Source organism: Balaenoptera borealis (assembly GCF_965194805.1).
Source record: "Balaenoptera borealis genome assembly, chromosome: 10".
Classification (NCBI taxonomy): domain Eukaryota; kingdom Metazoa; phylum Chordata; class Mammalia; order Artiodactyla; family Balaenopteridae; genus Balaenoptera; species Balaenoptera borealis.
In genome coordinates this window covers 113,060,120-113,078,523 of record NC_138874.1, presented here as the reverse complement: position 1 = coordinate 113,078,523, position 18,404 = coordinate 113,060,120, and the positions used below count along the sequence as shown (strand labels likewise).

Here is an 18,404-nt window from a genome sequence, read left to right as displayed (position 1 = left end):
TTTTTTGGCATTTGCATTATGGATTTCCCCTGGAGCATCTCTTGTTCAAATTTAATGATGAACTCAGGTCTGGAATCAATGGGAATCAAGGTGACTCCTGAAATGTAGGCTTCAAGAAAAAGAGGATTTACTTTTTTTTTTCCTTTTGAGACAAAGGAAGAACAAACTAATTATCGGATCACAATGGGAATCAACGGATCACTCTGGTCACCTTGGCCAAACTCCTGGTTACCACTCCTCAGTTCTTAAAAACCCACGGAGAGCCTTTCTTCTAGTGACAAAACACGGAGCTTCTTCCCTGGGAACCAGACCGCGCTGTCTCAGGGAAGCCGGCTTCTCCCCCATCAGCCGGCCTCCCACTGGGTGCCTGGATGATCTCTTGACAATCATGAGTGTTCAGAAATCCGGGACCTTAAACATCGTCTGATCCCAGGAAAATCTCCGTATACACAAGAGTAGACAGAGCAAAAATTTCCATCACCCAGTCCAACGGATTAGGCCCCATTGTATGTGGGTTTTAATGAAAAGCACGCAATTTTTTCCAAGTCTCCAAAAATACCCATGAAGGGAATCCCTGCATGACAAATGCCCCAGACCGCAGCCTTGCTGCGAGCACATTTGTTCTGGACGGACTGGAGAGACTGCGGGCTCGGGGTGCTGTATGTGACAAACAAAATGTAAATCGAGGTGAGGAAGGCGAGAGAGAGAGAGATCAGGTGCTCTGCAGGCTGCCGCACAGAGTGTGCTTTGATAAATAACCGAAGAGTTGAGTAAATAAGCACATCCGCTTCCCCCGCCCCCCACCTTTTTTGGGAGAGAGTCTGCCTTTGATTTCTCCTTTCACACTCAAAATATGACAGGTTTGGGAGGAAAAAAAAAACCCACCCATGCTGCTCTGTCCCATGGGGCAGCACTGTTTCTGCACTTGCATTAAACTGAGCAACACAGACCCTGGATCCTTGCTCCAATGCTGTGCAAGGAGGTGGGTTCTGGGCCGCTCACACCACACGTGTGACTGGAGAGACTCGAGAAGGAAACGGTCTCACAGCACATTCGGCTCAGGGCCCGATCCAGTGACAGGTGACTGATTGTAAGAGGATAAATATATCTGATGTCTATTTTTATTTTCTTGGCGGAGCTGGCTAGATCAGACGGCCAATATGATCTCAAACCTGAGCCCATTTGAAAAAAAAATTTTTTTTTTTTGTTCAAAAGTTGTGTAGAAAATAGGTTGTGTACATCTTGGGAAACGGAGATGTGCTCTCGTTAATTTCTAGAGTGGCATCCTCAGCAACGACCCTGGCGGGCAGGATCCAACACCTGAGATTCAGAGCAGCAAAGAAAGGGTCAGGTGGCCGGAGGTGACCCCACGGAGCTAGCCTTAGCCATTTTGAGGGGAAGCTGGGCCAGATCTTGGGAGCAGCCGACATGTTTATTTTTTATTTTTTAACTTTCAAACATAATTTAATTATTTTATAAGCAAGGGACCCAATCACGTGGGTTAATGATTATTTCTTGCTGTTACCAAATCCCTGCCCTTCACTGACCACAGCCACAGTTTACACTTGAATTCCTGGCCGCTTCTCATGCCAGAGTCAAAGGTCCTGGTAGAAAGCTGCCAAACACAGAGCTGATGCATTCATCGCTGTATTCCAATCAGCAATGGACAGGGAAGAGATGGGACATTTGCTCTCTTAACTGTATCCTTTATGTTGCAAATCAAAAGTCTCTGTCACTTGACTCAGCCTATTTAGAACGTAATGACATAATGTCGAGAGAACCGACCATTCTGACCACTGGAGGCTTCACGAGGGCCCAGAGGTGGCTTCACAGAGAAGCTCATGCTTCCCTGGGCCCATCTCACTGTCCTCCATTGAAATCGGAGCAAATGAGAAGGAGTCAGTTTCAAACTGTGCTCGATCTTAGGGATTCCAGAGATGACCTTGAAAATACTTTGAAGAAAAAAGAAAAGAAAACCCGAGTGTCAGGAACGCCCATGTGTCAGGCCAGCCTGGGCTTGAGCTGGCTTTTGGAGGCTCCCTCTGAGCCAGGAAGTGGCCCTTCAGTTGAAAGTCAGAGAGGAGGGGAGGGTCCCGGGTGAGGTGAGCTGAGACAGCAGCTACTAATCAAACAAGAAGGACGCCTTTTAGTGCGTTAAAAACCAGTCTGAATATCTACCAGGGTGGCTGTGTCTACTTATCCTAAATGAGGAGAAAAATATGACCAAGGCATTTCGGAATGAAGCATTTGAAAACACACCTAAAACGGTCCTTTCAGGGGAAACAGACTAGCTCACAGTTCGTACTTTAGAGGTGACGCTGAACAATTCAGAAGGTGTTGTCACTCTCTCTGGAAGGGCCGGGGTGAAAGATGGCCTCAGAGGGCCCTCATGCAGAGGTACATCAGGTCCCCGCTGAAAAGCCTGGCCACAGTGGGTGCAGCCCATCACCCACTGGACTCTGGCACCTAGAAGAGCCCTGGGCTCCCACTTGTCCAGCCGAGAACGACTCCCTCCACGCCATCTCTCTGAACCTTCCTGCCCGCCCTCACCTGCCCCTCCCTCGGAATGGGGGCTACAGACAGAACCTTCCTGGCAGGAGTCCCACAGTGTCTGACCTGCCAGGAAACATGACAAATGAACCTGTCAGAGCAGGATCAATTAAAATGAATCATGAACGGTTCTAGGAGCCTTAGCATTTCACTACCGAGATCACCATATATATATAAAAAGCATTATTGAGCTTCAGCGTTAGAAGGAAAACTTCCGTCCAGCCTCTGCATCTTACAGCCTAGAAAGCTGAGTGAGGGAAGCCCAGACCGACTGAGTCACGCAGCCAGGCAGGGACAAGGCAGGATGGAAACTCAAGTGGAACTCATCCAGTCTCTTCCCTCGGAGCCCAGGGTTCCCACTCTCTCCCCAGGGACGGCAGGAAGACCAAGGACGGGACAGTGCCTGGAAGGTTCTGTGTTGGAGATGCAGCCAAGCACTTTGACACCGAGAGCCAGTACTTTGATTCTGGACGTTTAAGCTGCTGCAGCAAAGTCCCAGCGGAGAGTTTCCTTAAGGGGTCCCCAGTTGACTCCAGGACTGATGCCCACATGGCAGGTGGGGAGCGGATTCTCCTCCGACTTGAGAGCACAGGCAGAGAAGCCATCCCCACCAGCTCCTTCTCTCCACCTGGGAGCCCTTGCACTGGATTTTTATTCTTGAGAACCCAGCAGGCGCCTCATGTTAAACCAAGCTTCTTAATTTCCATGTTCTTAGTACTATCCACAGAGTATCGATTTCCTCCCCAAAGAATTGTACATTTATTTTTCTGGATGAAAAGCCATTTGAAAAACACTCCATCCTTCATATAAACGGAAAGACAAAGAATATTTGGAAATTCTCCTAACATTCCCTAGAGATGCGACAGAGCCTTCCTTCACACACTTCTGCTGACCTCCGGGCACTCAAGAAGGATTAGGAGTCAAAGGCCTCTGAGGAAACCTGGCTTCAGTTGAAAAGAAGCCGCTGTGAACGTGCTGACCGCTAAGCCAAGTAGCAGGGCTGGCCCTCAAAACTCTGGCCCCGTCTGCTCAAAGGGCCATCAGGAGGGCGGTGGAGTCCAATGCCACGCCTTCATTGAAAACCGTGTTTAGTTTTGTCACCTCGTTTCGTTCTGCCCAAGGAATGTAGATACATCAGGGCATCTTTCCAGCCACGAAGAAAGCTATTCCAGAAGCACGCAGGTTGGGATACAGCTAAGGCACCCCAGCCCTGGTGGAACAAACGAAACCCGGATGCAGTGGGGTGACTAGAGAGCAAAGTGGGCAGTGGCCTGCCTCCTTCTAGAGAAGAAAAGTCACTGGGGGATGGGGAGAGTGGAAGCCCCCCCCACAACAAGCCAAGGTAGGATTCGTGTGCCAATCTGAGAGAAGGAAGGAGAGCCTGGGCAACTCAGAGGCAGGAGCTTGCACAGGACCAGGAGTGGTGCTGAAGAAAGATGCCCGGGGCACCTCAGCACAAAACCAGCTGAGGACAGGTGCCAGGAAGAGTTTCATCTCAACTAGGAGAGGCCAGGTTCACAGAGGACACATAAAGGTGGTGAGGAGACACCAAATGATAATCAGTTGTTTATTCCTTTATAAGGAACATACCCAACAGAATGACATGTCATAGTGGCTAACATTTTAATAGAGGATTCCTTGTCATATTAATTAATTCACTTATGAATAAAATTGAATTAATTGTATTAATTTCTTATCATTTTTACTTTTTTCTTGCTTATTGTAAGAATACACTTAAGATGAGATCTACCTTCTTACATCTTTACATGTACAATACAGGATCATTAACTTGAGGCATCACGTGTATAGCAGATCTCTAAAATGTATGCATCTTGCAAAACTTCAACGTTTCACCCTTTGACCAACACCTCCCCACTGCTCCCTCGGCACACCCCTGCCCCTGGCAACCACCATTCTGCTCTCTGCTCTAATGAGTTTGACTCCTTCAGAGATCTCATATATGAGGATTCATGCAGTAATTGCCCATCTGTGACCGGCTTATTTCACATCCAACAGTGGTCTTCAGGGTCTTCCATTTTTTTTATATGATGGGATTTCTTTTATTTTAAGGCTGAATAATATTTCATTGTACATATATACACCACATTTTCTTTACCCAGTCATCTGTCAATGGGCATTTAGGTTGTTTCCATATCTCTGTCATTGTGAATAATGCTGCAATGAACATGGGAGTGCAGATATCCAGATTCTGATTTTAATTCATTAGAATATATAACCTGGAGTGAGAATGCTGGATCATAGGGTAGTTCTATTTTTATTTTATTGAGGAACCTCCATACGCATCATTTTATATTCCCACCAGCTGTGTACGTGAGTTCAAATTTCTCTACATCCTTGCAAACACATGATTATCTTTTATTTATTTTCTTCATAACAGCCATCGTAACAGGTGTGAGGCAATAGCTCACTGTGGTTTTTGATTTGCATTTCCCTGATGATTAGTGATGTTAAACAACTTTTCATGTACTTACTGGCCATTTGTCTGTCTTCTTTGAAGAAATGTCTATTCAAGTCCTTTGACCATTTTTTAATTGGTTTATTTGTTTTTTGCTAGAGAATTGTAGGAGTTCCTTATATATACTGGATATTAATCCCTCATCAGTCACGGGGTTTGCAAATATATTCTCCCATTACTTTTCATTTTACTGTTTCCTTCCTTTGTTGTGCAAAAGCTTTTTAGTTTGATGTAGTCTACTTGTCTTTTTGGTGCCATTTCCAAATCAATGCCCAGGCCAAGGTCAAAAAGCTTTTCTCCTATGGTTTCTTCTAAGAATTTTATGGTTTCAGGTCTTATGTTTAAGTCTCTAGTGTGCTATGAGCTGCTTTTTGTGTATGGCTTAAGAGTCCAATTTCATTCTTTTGCAGGTGGATATCCAGTACTAACAACACTATTTGTTGTTCACAAACCACTTGTTAAAGTCACTTTCCTTTCTTCATTGTGTATTCTTGGTTTCCTGTTGAAGATCAGTTGACTGCATATGTGTGGGCTTATTTCTGAGCTCTCTCTTCTGTTTCATTGGTCTATATGTCTGTGTTTATGCCAGTACCACAATGTTTTAATTTCTATAGCTTTGTAATTTATTTTGAAACCAGGAGGTATGATGCCTCCATCTTTGTTCTTCTTTCTCAGGATTGCTTTGGATATTCAGGGTCTTTTGTGGTTCCACATGAGTTTTAGAATTGATTTTTCAATGTCTGTAAAAAATTCCATTGGAATTTGATAGCAATAACAATACCAAGTCTTCCAATCCATGAACATGAGATGTCTTTACATTTATATGTGTCTCTTTAAATTTCTTTCATCAATGTTTTGTAATTTTCAGTGTACAAGTTTTTCACCTCCTTGGTTAAGTTTATTCCTAAATATTTTATTCATTTTTATGCTATTGAAAATGGGATTGTTTTCTTAATTTGTTTTACAGGTAGTGTGTATAGAAATGCAACTTTTTTTTTTCTATGTTGATTTTGTATCCTGCAACTTTTCTGAATTTGTTTGTTAGTTTTAACACATTTTGGAGGAATCTTTAGGGTTCCTTACATATAAGATCATGTCATCTGCAAAGAGAGGTAATTTTACTTCTTCCTTTCTGATCTGGATGCCTTTTATTGCTTTTTCTTACTTAATTGGTCTGTCCAGGACTTCCAGTACTACGTTGAATAGGAGGGGTGAGAGTGAGCATCCTGTCTTGTTTCCAATCTTAGAGAAAATCTATCAGTTTTTTACCACTGAGTATGATATTAGTTGACAATATACGCCCTTAACTATGTTAAGTAACATTCCTTCTATATCTAGTTTGTTGAATTTTTATCATGAAAGGGTTTTGAATTTTGTCCAGTGATTTTTCTGTATCTATTGAGATAATCTTATTATCCTTCATTCAATTAATGTAGTCTATCACTTTTATTAATTTGCATATGTTGAATCATCTTTGCATCCCAGAGATAAATCCCACTTGTTCCTGGTGTATGACCCTTTTAATGTGCTGTTGAATTCAGTTTGCGAGTATTTGGTTGAGGATTTTTGCATCTGTGTTCATCAGAGATGGTGGCCTATAGATTTTTCTTTCTTTTTTTTTTTGTAGTGTGTTTGACTTTGGCATCATGGTAATGCTCATGTCATTAAATGAGTTTAGAAGTGTTGCCTGCTCTTCAGTGTTTCAGGAAAGTGTGAAAAGGATTGGCATTAATTCTTCTTTAAATGTCAGGTAGTATTCACCAGTGCAGGCATCTTGTCCTGGACTTTTGTTTGTTGTAAGATGATTCAATCTCTTTACTCATTATTGGTCTGTTCAGACTTTCTATTTATTCATAATTCAGTTTCAGTAGGTTGTATGTTTCTAGGAATGTATCCATTTCTTCTAGGTTGCTGGCACATAAGTGTTCACAGTAGTCTCTGATGATCCTTTTTATTTCTACGGCATCAGTTGTAATGTTTCCTCTTTCATTTATGATTTTATTTTTTTGAGTCTCCCCTCCTTTTTTCTTAGTAATCGAGCTAAAGGTTTGTCAATTTTGTTTATCTTTTCAAAAACCCAACTCTTAATTTTATTGAAGTTTTCTATCCTCTATTTTGCTTATTTCTGCTCTAATCCTTATTATTTCCTTCCTTTTGCTGACTTCAGGCTTAGGCCTAGTTTTTTTTTGGTTGTTGTTGTTCCTTGAGGTGTAAAGCTGGGTTGTTTATTTGAGATCTTTCTTCACCAGTAAGCCAACACTATAGATCAATGGACCTAACAGACATATACAAAACATTTCCCCTAACAGCAGCAGAATACACATTTCTCTCAAGTGCACAAGGAACATTCTCAAGGATATGTCACACATTAAGTCACAAAACAATTGTTAACAAATTTAAGAATATTGAAATCATACCAAGTATCCTTTCCTACCATGACAGAATAAAGCTAAGAATGAGTAACAGAAGAAAAACTGGAAAATTCACAAATACTTGAAAGTTTAAAACTGCACTCCTGAACAACCAATGGGTCAAAGAAGAAATCAAAGAGGAAATCAAAAATTATCTTGAGACAAATGAAAAATGAAAACACAACATACCAAAACTTTGCAGTGCAGCAAAAGCCATACTAAGAGGGAAGTTTATAGTGATAAATGCCTATGTTAATTTCTTATCTTAAACACACATATCCCTTATTGTTTTGATTGCACAAGTACTCATCCTACCACCACCTGGTGGCAGTATACCTAAATACAGGGTCCAGTTTTGAGTTGGCGAATAAACCCTTTGGAAGGTAGATTATGTGAAACTGAATACAATAAGTGATGGAATATATAACAGTAGGATGAGCTACATGCTTTGATTCATGAGAAACAGAGAGAATGGTAGTGTTGCCCAGGAGCAAGAGTTCCAAGGCAGAGCTGTGCTCACCTGACACAAGAGGGCGCTCTATTGACTTTTCTGTTTTCTCCACCAATCAGATTTTCTTCCCTTTACTTTGGTCTCCCATCTCTTATTCACTGAAAGCACTTACTGCAAAGGTAGCATTTGCTCTCGGAAGAACAGAAGCTGTTCAGATTTTTAAGATGCCCCAAAGCTGACAAACAGGACCAATGGCATCGCCCACGACCGAGTCACGATGTTCACCGTGATGCCCTGAAGTCCCGGTTACTCACCAAGGTTGTACCACATGTCCCTGATTTCGAAGCCAATCTGTCTCCTCATATCTCCGTACCTGAAAACCAGGGACAGGAAAAACGCTGAGTCACTCTATTATGGAGCATTTGAAAATCAGACTTGGATTATTTTTAAGTGCAATGAAACTCTCCCATCCCTGAGACAAATAAAGAGAGTGTCAAGGCATCAACTTCTTTTGCCACCAAAAGGAACCGAAGGAGGAGGAATCCAGCTAGGGAATCTCATTTTCCCATCACCACAGATTACATAATATCCTCCCCTCTGTGGAAACACTGGGGAGGTGGTGGAGAGAAATGAAAGTATTTTCCTTTCTTCGGTCTCTAATGGCAGGAGAAAGAGAACCCGGCTCCTTGGCTTGAGGGGGAGTTTGTTTTCCACGCATGTTATAAGCATCCAGGCACCAGACACCAAATGACATCCTACAGCCCGGCACACAATAAGCAGTTCTCACATGTTAAATTAAGCCCTGGAGTCTTAGACAATCAGAGCAGGGAAGGCCTCTTCCATATACCTCCCAGCTCCTGGCTCTTTCTTTATCATTTTCAATGTAAGGAAGGGCTTAACACCAAAAGATGTCAACAAACATTTCCCCGTTTTTATGTACCAGCAAAAATAAATGCTAATTTTCTTCCCAGTGGGTCAGCAGAGGGGGTGTGTGTTTCATGAGTAAACAGAATTTGATGCTTCAGAAGATAAACCTTTATTAGTTTGTGAGCAATTTAACATTTTCCTTTATTGCCTAAGGAAAAGGCTGATTATATTACAAATAATAATTTGCAAAATTATCCTACAGTGTTACAGTTTAGCAGCTGTGTCGTGGCACCTGCTCTGTGCGTCCTTATGTCAGCTGATGTGGAAAGAAAAGCTCTGATTACAGATGACCGACTTGTGCCTCCACAGGTAGAGATCCCGGCTGGTAAATCAACAGCCCCAGCTGGCTGCTGCCCTTTATCAAAGTCTCGGGTACCCTAAGCACCTGTCTGTCACTTACAGCAGGAAAGGACAGCAGACCCTGCGAGAATCTCAACCAGGAAAGACGAACGCACCCAGCAGCTCCTCTTTTGGAGAATTCAACCTGGGGAGCATCACAGCTGGACAGGTGCCAGGGCGTTCACTGTACACGTGGAGAAACCGAAGTGAGAGGGCAGCGTCATACCCCTTCCTCCGAGGACAAGCTGGTCCTCTGAGGTGAAGGTATTACCTTGCAGAGCAGCCCGACACCAGGGGAGCACTGCTGCAGGGAAATTCGGTGAGAGAGAGGGCATCTCTGCCCAGGAATGCTCCCAGCACCAAGCCCCAGGGAGCAGGGACCGGGTCACCCTTCTGCGCCTAGCTGGCACCCAGAAGTGCCCCAGGGGCACAAGATCTGAGCACCAGTGAGGCGTGCACCTTTTGAGGCTTGCAGAGCCGTTTTCCAGTCCCCATTTTGCTACTGTGGGAATGACAGAGGGGTCCCAGCACCCAGGCCTGGAGAGGATGCGGGTGGCTGCATGATGACTCACTGGGAAGACCATTCTCTGGGCTTTTACCAGGAGAAGAGGACCGGGGAGAGGAAAACCACGCTCCATCCAGCGCAGATGCTTCCTCCTCAGGCTGGAGGGGTCCTCGCTGTCCAGGGGGCTGAGCTGCCTTTCAGGGGAGCAGGTGTCTGGGGAGGTGAGGGGTGTGGCATCGCAGGGAGGACCCCGAGAACGTAAACACCCCAGGCCCTGCTACCGGGCGTTCAGACCTCAACACAGTGAGGACGCCAGAGGCCCAGAGGAGGCGAGAGCCTGTCCCAGCGGTGGGCCTGTCACTAACTCAAGCTTAAAGACTCTTAACTGCCAAGCAACTCCTTCTCAGCCCAGAACAGTATCTTTTGAAAAATACGAATGGTTAAAGCCAGGCTGTTCTCCATCAGGGTCTGCGCCTTGCTGGCCCCTGACTCAACTTCCTCTCCTCTTCCTCTTCCTCTCTTATAATAATTCAAATCAAACCCCAAAGTTCAGAAAGATAAAGTGCAGGAGAGCCTTGGCAGCAGCGGGCTCACGGTTTGGGTTTGGATCACCAGCAGTGACCCGACGGACGTCTCAAGTCCTACAGTGACTGCTGTTTGTCCAGAGCTGGACTTGACCCGGGGACCCCAGGAGGCATGTGAGGAGAGGGAAGCCGGCCCCCGTCCCTGTCTCTCCGCCCAGCGCCCCTGCGCCTGGTGCCGGCGGAGAGTGAGGGGCTCAAGGATGCCTGGGTTACATTTTTCAGTGCCGCTTTACTGTCTTCTACGTGGGGAATGATGTGTCTTCACAGTATTTCAGAGATTAGCAGAGATCTGAGTGCACATCGCTCAGGAGAGTCAGGCCTCTGGTAGAAAGGTGCTAAAAATGCCATTATAATAGTCAAATAAGACACAGGTGCTCGAGGCTGGTACAAGCTGAGTAAAGAGCTGGAAGGTGAAGGGCAGGACTGAATCTCCCTGGCAGTAAGACTGATCTTTACTCTCATTTCAATAAGAAGGCAGCTTTGACAAATCTATACACGTCTCCGCGTAATCCCCAAATGGAGTCACAGCTGTCACCAGAACTTAAGAGGGATTCCTGAACCATTTGTAATTCTTGCCCCAAGGAGGAGAAAAAAGCAGTAATGGAGAGTATCTGGGATCATGCTCCTACCTAGAGAGAGAATTCCAGAGCTGGTGGCAGCCTTAGAGATCGTAACTAAGTCCATGACTAAAGACTTATAGTTGAGGGAACTGAACTGCTCCTGGGGGGGAAGCAAAATGACTCGGCCATGGTCACAGGGCAAGGGGAGAAGAGACTGCACAAGCCTCCAGACTCCCAAAGAACTCCTGTTCTTCACCCCCAGCATGCACCTCGAGGACCAGAGAGGGCAGACTTCCACGGTGCCACAGCACAGCACTGTGTCTCACCCCTCAAAGTGCATGTGTGGTGTGTTTCATTTGATTTGATTCTCAAAGTAAGACCACAAGGTGAGGAAGACGACGTTCCCGTAGCCATTTTCCCACTGAGGAAGCAGAGACTCCTGGGGGGGAAATGACATGCCTGTTTCTGCAAAGCTGGAGTCACCTGGTGCCCCCCACCACACCCAGGTCGCCTGTGCCCACCCACAAAGTGAGTGGACAACTTCAAACGGCCAGCCCGAGGGAGGTCCCAGGAGGCATCCTTTAGACAGCCCAGGGAGATCCCAGATCCCACATACAGGCCTGTAACTCTGACCCAAAATAGCATGACTCTGGTCTCTGAGACCTTACCTTAGCGGCTGCTTTCCTGAATCTTTGTCCCAAAAAGCAGAAATCCCATGTCCACCAGAGATAGCCCGAGCTTGGGGGTAAGACCAACCTGAGACCAAATCTAAGCACACTGGGAAAATTACCTGACCACTCTGACCCTTGGTGTCCTCATGTGTAGTACTGGGATAATGATGGCATGATGCTCGTCTCCCAGGCCTTCGGGAGAACGAGGAGATGGTGCCCTCGTCTGTCCTAACAAGCAATGAAGCCAGGCTGGTCCTTCCTGTAAAAGCTCAGAGTGGGCCTCATCACAGCATCCCCCTCATGGCTGCAATGGTCTTTTAGATTAATTTGTTCTGTAAGCGTTATTCATTGTTTAATGAATTACTAAATGCTTACTGAAGGCCAGGCACAGAGCTAATATGGGAACACTAATATAATGTGGAAAAGAGACACAATCCACAGACCTGAGGGACTATTAGCATGTAGTAGAGATGGGCATTAAACAATCATATAAGACTCACACATATATGTATATATAGTAGTTTTTTTTGTTATTATTTATTTTTTTTGGAGGCCATGGTCACAGTTCTTTAGGAAAAACTGGAGGAGTGGGTTCAGGTTGGCTGTGGGAGAAGCTCTCTTAGAGAGTAATATTTACCCAAGATTTGAAGAAGGAAAGGTGTAATCCAGACAGAGAGGGGAAGAGACCAGCAGGTGCAAAGGCCCTGTGGCCGGGGAGCGGGGTAGGTGAGTATATAGACCAAAGAAGGCAGTGAGACTGGAGGACAGGGAGCTTGCCTTACTCCTTCCCCTTAAGAGGAGGGGTGTGCTGTGAACCAAGGCTGCAGAGGCAGATTTATAAGTATTTTTTTTAAGTTTCAAAAACTCTTTTGCAATAAGAAATACACTAAGCAGCATGCATAAAAATGTATGTATACAAAAGTTCTATGAAAGAATACTTAACTTTACTACCTGCAATCAACTCTGATGCTTTCTTATATTCTATTTCACTGAAAAAAAAAATGCGGGGGGGGGAAATGTATGTTGGTCTTGGCTCATGTGGTTGACTTGTGTCCTCCATAAAGATCTGTTAAAGCCCTAACCCCTACTACCTGTGAACGTGACCCCCTAAAGAGGGTCTTTACAAGATGTAACCCTGTCAAGATGAGGTCATGCTGGATGGGGCGGGCCTTAAATCCAAGGATTGGCATTATTATAAGGAGAGGGATACATTTAGAGACACAGACAAACAAGGCTGAAAGCCACGTGGAGAGGGAGGCAGAGACAAGAGTTATACAGCCACGGCCACGGAGCACCAAGGATGGGGGCCACGGCCACGGAGCACCAAGGATGGGGGCCACGGCCACGGAGCACCAAGGACCAGGGCCACGGCCACGGAGCACCAAGGACGGGGGCCACGGCCACGGAGCACCAAGGATGGGGGCCACAGTCAAGGAGCACCAAGGATGGGCACCACCCACCCCCAAAAGATAGGAGAGAGGCATGGACAAGGTCCTCCCTCTGAGCTTCCAGAAGGAAACAACTCTGCTGATGCCTTGACTTCAACCTCTGGCCTCTGTAACTATGAGACAATAAATTTCTGATGTTTCACTTAGTTTGTGTTGTTACATTATGGCAGATGACTCTAAGAAATTAATACAATGGCCCATTAAGTTGCTATCCCAGCCCAATGAAGGGCTGAGATGCACAATTTAAAAGCTGCTATCTTAAGGAAAGAGAACAGAATGAGAAGGCCCAACACCAAGACTTTGAGGTGCTCCTGCACTTAATGGGTGGAGGGAAGAGTCTGAGCCTGACAAGGGAGGAGCGGAGAGGCCAAAACAGTAGGAGGAAAACCTACAGAGGGGTTCTGGGAGCCCAGGACAGAGCTGGCCCGCAGCCAGCATCAGGAGTGGGTGGGGCGTGCGGAGTGAGAGAGGCATGGAGGGAGCTGGAGGGAGATGATGGGTGGGGTGAGACATTTTTATTTTTATGGGAAAGACTGGTAAGTTCTGGGGAGGTGGGAGGAGACAGGACCCCAAATGTGACAGATGGGAATAAGCCTTACTAGACACAGGGGTCTGATGTGTCCTCCACTGCATAAAGTTTTATCACATTCAAAAAAATTCAGCATCACTGGGCTGGGGGGTGAGGGGGTGGTGGTGGTGGGATGAATTGGGAGATTGGGATTGACATGTATGCACTAATATGTATAAAATGGATAACTAATAAGAACCTGCTGTATAAAAAATTTTTTTTAATGTTTTTTAAGAAAGAAAATAAATATGTGCACACAAAAAAATTCAGCATCACTAAAAGAAGATGTGGTATACATTTACAATGGAATATTACTCAGCCATAAAAAAGAATGAAATAATGCCATTTGCAGCAACATGGATGGACCTAAAGATTGTCATACTGAGTGAAGTAAGTCAGGCAGAGAAAGACAAATACCATATAGTATCACTCGTATGTGGAATCTAAAGTATAATACAAATGAATTTATTTGCAATACAGAAGGAGACTCAGAAAACAAACTTACGGCTACCAAAGGGGAAAGGGATGGGAGGAGGAATAAATTAGGAGTATGGGATTAACAGATACACACTACTTTATATAAAAGAAGTAAGCAATAATGATTTACTGTATAGCACAGGGAACTATATTCAATATCTTGCAACAACCTATAATGGAAAATAATCTGAAAAAAATATATAACTGAATCACTTTGCTGTACACCAGAAATTAACACAATGTTGTAAATCAACTATACTTCAACTAAAAAAAAAAAAAAGAATATAGCATTGCTAATGCATGTGGGACACTTAATTAATCCTTCGAAAAGGATCTTAGCACAGGTTACAGCTTGTTGAGTCCATCTCCTTGGGTCCCCTTCTAATTCTTAGTATATAGTGAATTTATCTGGAATAATTTGAGTCTCTTAGGAAAAAAATTAGCACAAACACAAATTATTTCCTTTTATAATGTGGAACGTTCAACTGCAGCTTCAGATTAGGTCACACTGCAAAGCAAGGCTTGTCACTGTACTTCTTTCCTTTTGGTTTCCCTAAAAAGTAATGTGTACAGTATGAATTAACACACTGATGTTTCAGAACCCAGTGTTTGGAAACATTGTGATATTTTGTTTATGCGGTATTTTGGTCCAGTAGTGAAACCTGTCCTCTTAGAAGAGGCACTGAGCTGAGGATAGACTTCTATAGGAAAAACAAAACGAACCAGAAAAGGATGGGAAACATCCCAGGACCAGCTGGGGAGAGGGTACCATGAGGAACCCACATTAATCACATAGGTTCAAATCCATTGACCTGGGCTTGGCCATCACGCTTTACCCTCTCGGGCTGGAATTTTTAAATGGGCATTTTATGCTTAGAGCTCCTGGAGGCCCATTCATGGACCCCTTTCCTCTTCCAGAATGCAGTCTGGTCCTGAACACAGAAGGTCATTTGCAGTCACATCACCCCATTGCCCCAACACTAGGACACACGATGTCTTACAAACTAAAATGGTCAAGTTGGCTGCTAATCCAAAGCCAACTCTTTCACATTTGACTCATGTTTCCGGAGCCCCCGTAATGTACAAGGCGTGGGGGATGGAGGGTGGGGCATTTATGAAGGTCAGGGTTAGCATTCTGCCGCCTTCTCTGTCTTTGTTAGGAGTCACTAGCACCAAGGATGTCTGAAGGTGAGTCAGTTAAATGTTCTCATTATGGACTTTGATTCCTAGAGGTTATTTATTTTGTGGTTCGTTGCCAGATCTTGTACTCAGTTTGGGTCTGACATAATCAGTGTTCTGCACGCTATGGCCCATTCTTTGATGTTACTCCCATGTGCTTTGGGGAATGCTTTTGGAATAAATATCCTAATTATCTCCCCAACCTAGGTCACCAGGAGGACGGGAAGCTTAACAAGAGGGAAGGAACAGGCAGATCTTCTGATACTGGAATTTTCTATTGTTCTGAGCCACAGTGCTGTGGACCAGGCAGACGTGAGGAGCTGCAGGCCGCAGCAGAGAGGAAGGGCAGCGCTGGGGGCACGAGGGGGCTCACGCCGAAGCCCTGGGTTGGATTCACAAACCCTACAGCAGTAGACAAGCTGATGTGGACAGCCAGAGGCTACTAAACAGGGGGGCATCACTCCACTTTCAGACCCCACGGCCTTTCCCTCTAGAAGAAAATAACCCCCTGGATCACGCTCCAGTGTGCTGGAAATCAGGAGCCAGCCATTTGCTCAGACGCCTGGGGTTAATCCCCGTGTCACCTGGTCCCTCGCACCTTGCCCCAAGTCCCAACCACTCCAGGCCCGGCCACTCACTTATGCTTTAGCAACGCCGAGCATTTCTGCTTATAGAGTGGGCCGTGCCCCTTAGGACGCGATGACCCCTTTGGGACTGGCTGTCTGCTGACAAGGGGCTCAGTCAATCAATCCGGTAAACATCTCAGCCACCTTCGCCACCCAGGCTGAGTCCTACATGCCCACCTCCGGGCTGCCAAGGCATCTGGGGAGCACTTACGTTCTACCCCAATCGTGTAATTTTGCACAGCTACCTGCCCCCTAGACTGTGAACTTCTTATCTCTGGGTCCCAAGCACCAGGACCCGGCCTAAGTACATGGCACAATTTGAAACAAATTAAAACATTTCTAAGGCACTAGAAAATTTAAGCATTTGGGTAGGACCATCTCCTAATATTTCTCATGCAGGTTTTGCTGTTTAGAAATTAAAATTGCACACGGATGATAAACTGTTTAAGGTGTGGCGAGAGGCAGGTTCAACAAACAGGTGAACCAGCGGTTTATCTCAGCCACGCGGCCTCATAGGCCAAGAGCGCTCAACACAGACGCTGGAAATTCCTTCCCCTCGGTGGCCTGGCATGGCCACACACTGAACCTGTGCCCCTGGGAGAGGGCCCCTCGGGCTGCACAGGAGCTGAGACACTCCTGCAAAGACAATTTCTGAAATGTTTGGGGCTTTTTCCCTCGGGGGATCCATGAGACAATTTCAAAGGGAAAATCCGGAGTCTCTCTTTGCCACGGCTGTGAGAGAGAGAATTCTAAAAGCCCGATTCAGGGGCCCTCTGGGAGGGGCGACACCAGCTGGCTGTGTTTAATTTTCCTTGGCTTTGAAGCTTCAGAAGGCACAGCACGATGTGGGAAGCAAACGTTTTCTCTGGTGGACAAGGCAAGGCCCTGTGTGGTGAATGCATTTATTGGTGTCGCTCTAGCTTAGATGTTAATGCTCTCACACCACCAAGGAAAGGGCCCAGGGAGAGAGACGGGCCCCGCCCTGACCGGAGAATGCTCAGAATCAAATGGTTTTATTCTCCAAACTGTGAAGGAGACGTCAGCTCTTTTCAGGCAGATTTCCGGTTTAAACTCAATTCTCCTCCGCAGGCATCTCTAAGGGTAGGATGAGCTACGAGCTTGGCAAGGAATGGGCACCGTGTCGGCTGGAGCTGGGGCTGGACCCCAGCCTCACCCCACATGAGCACTGCACACAGGAGGGCAGGACAGGATAACCAGGGCTCTGGAGGGCTCTGCGGGGGAGCGGCTAGGGCCGAGTTCTGTGTGTGCTGGTTATTAGTGTTTCTATTACCAACAGCTTTCCCCATGACAGCTTTTCATCAAGGACAACAAGCTGGGAGCCATCCCTCACTTCCTGGGAGCACTGAGGGAATGTAAATTTCACAAAGTGGTAGCATCCCTGTTGAGCCAATCCCCGGAAGGTGCTGCCTAGAAAAGTCTGTCTCCTGAGCCAAGATGAGGGATGAACCCTGCTGGCTCGGAGGTGGGGGCCATCTTCCCTGCCATCCCCGCTGGGCACCCACCGGGCCCAGGCCCCCCGGGGTGCATTTCCCTTTCTGAAGAAGGAACACTTGTCTCTATCAACGGCCAACAGACGAGTCATTCAACTGTGGAAGCTTGAAGGAAAGACGGCCCGATGTTTTGTTTTTGTTTTGGTTGCTCCACGTGGCATGAGGGATCTTAGTTCCCCGATCAGGGATCGAACCTGGGAAGCAGGGAGTCTTAACCACTGGGAAGGGAAGCCAGGGAAGTCCCAAGATGACCCAATGAAAGCTGACTTTCAGATGGTCTCAGGGAAGGAGTTAAGGTTCTAAAAGCAGCCCAGCTAAACGTCTCGGGCTCTGAACTGCCCGAGTTAGAATGACTCGGTGTGAGACACGGGACCCTGGTTCACAACCTGCTTCACTTCCTCGTCTGGAAAATAAAGATGATAAGAGAATCTATGGAATAGTTTTGGTTTTTGTTCGAATGATTCTATGTGAAAAATGCATAAAACGTTCTTAGAAAGTCACTGGCAGGTCATACGTGCTCTGTAAATATCTGCTGAACTACTTCTTACTCCCCAGGGATAGTGTGCTTTCCATTTGGTCTGCAAGGGAGACACACACTCCTGGGATACTAGGAGGGAGGGCTGAGCAGCTGTCCCCTTCTGAGAGGCCCTGGAATCTCTAACCTCAGTGACGGTACCGGGCTGGCAGTGCCTTGGAACCGTCAACACGGCTCAGAGGGATTACGAAGTGATGAACAGGGACGGATGACTTAGCAACGTGATGTACTGATGGAAGGGGCCCCCAGAGAACTGAGACGCTGGTGAAACTGAGGCAGAGAGAGAGGTGGCAAGGCCCTCAGAGTGCCCAAGGGTTGCAAAGAAACCCACGCAAGGGTTCTTTTCCTGACTCTGGACCAGGAGCTGTTCCGGATGCAGTGCTGAAGGAGCCAGGCAGGGGTCCTGGCTTCCCCGGGGCTTCTCAGACGTTTTCAGGATAATCCAAGGGCTAGTTAAGCCCTTTCAGAGCTCCTGCCTGGAAGAGGACTGGGGTCATCTCTTGCAAAGAAGGAACCCCAGATGACTCCTCAGTCCACAATGAGCTGTTCCCCAATCCCAAGATGCCAACAGCTTCCGCCAGAAGCT

The 18,404-nt window shown here is 46.1% G+C and overlaps 1 protein-coding gene across 2 annotated transcripts in view; it reads right to left on the bottom strand.

Moving 5' to 3' along the window:
* Positions 1 to 18,404, bottom strand: part of DOCK1 (dedicator of cytokinesis 1) — a 526,335-nt gene that overhangs the window by 89,820 nt on the left and 418,111 nt on the right. For both annotated transcript variants that reach the window (XM_082406605.1, XM_082406606.1), the window contains exon 32: positions 8,203 to 8,261. In XM_082406605.1, the coding sequence (XP_082262731.1) occupies positions 8,203 to 8,261 (59 nt within the window). The remainder of the gene's footprint in view (positions 1 to 8,202; positions 8,262 to 18,404) is intronic.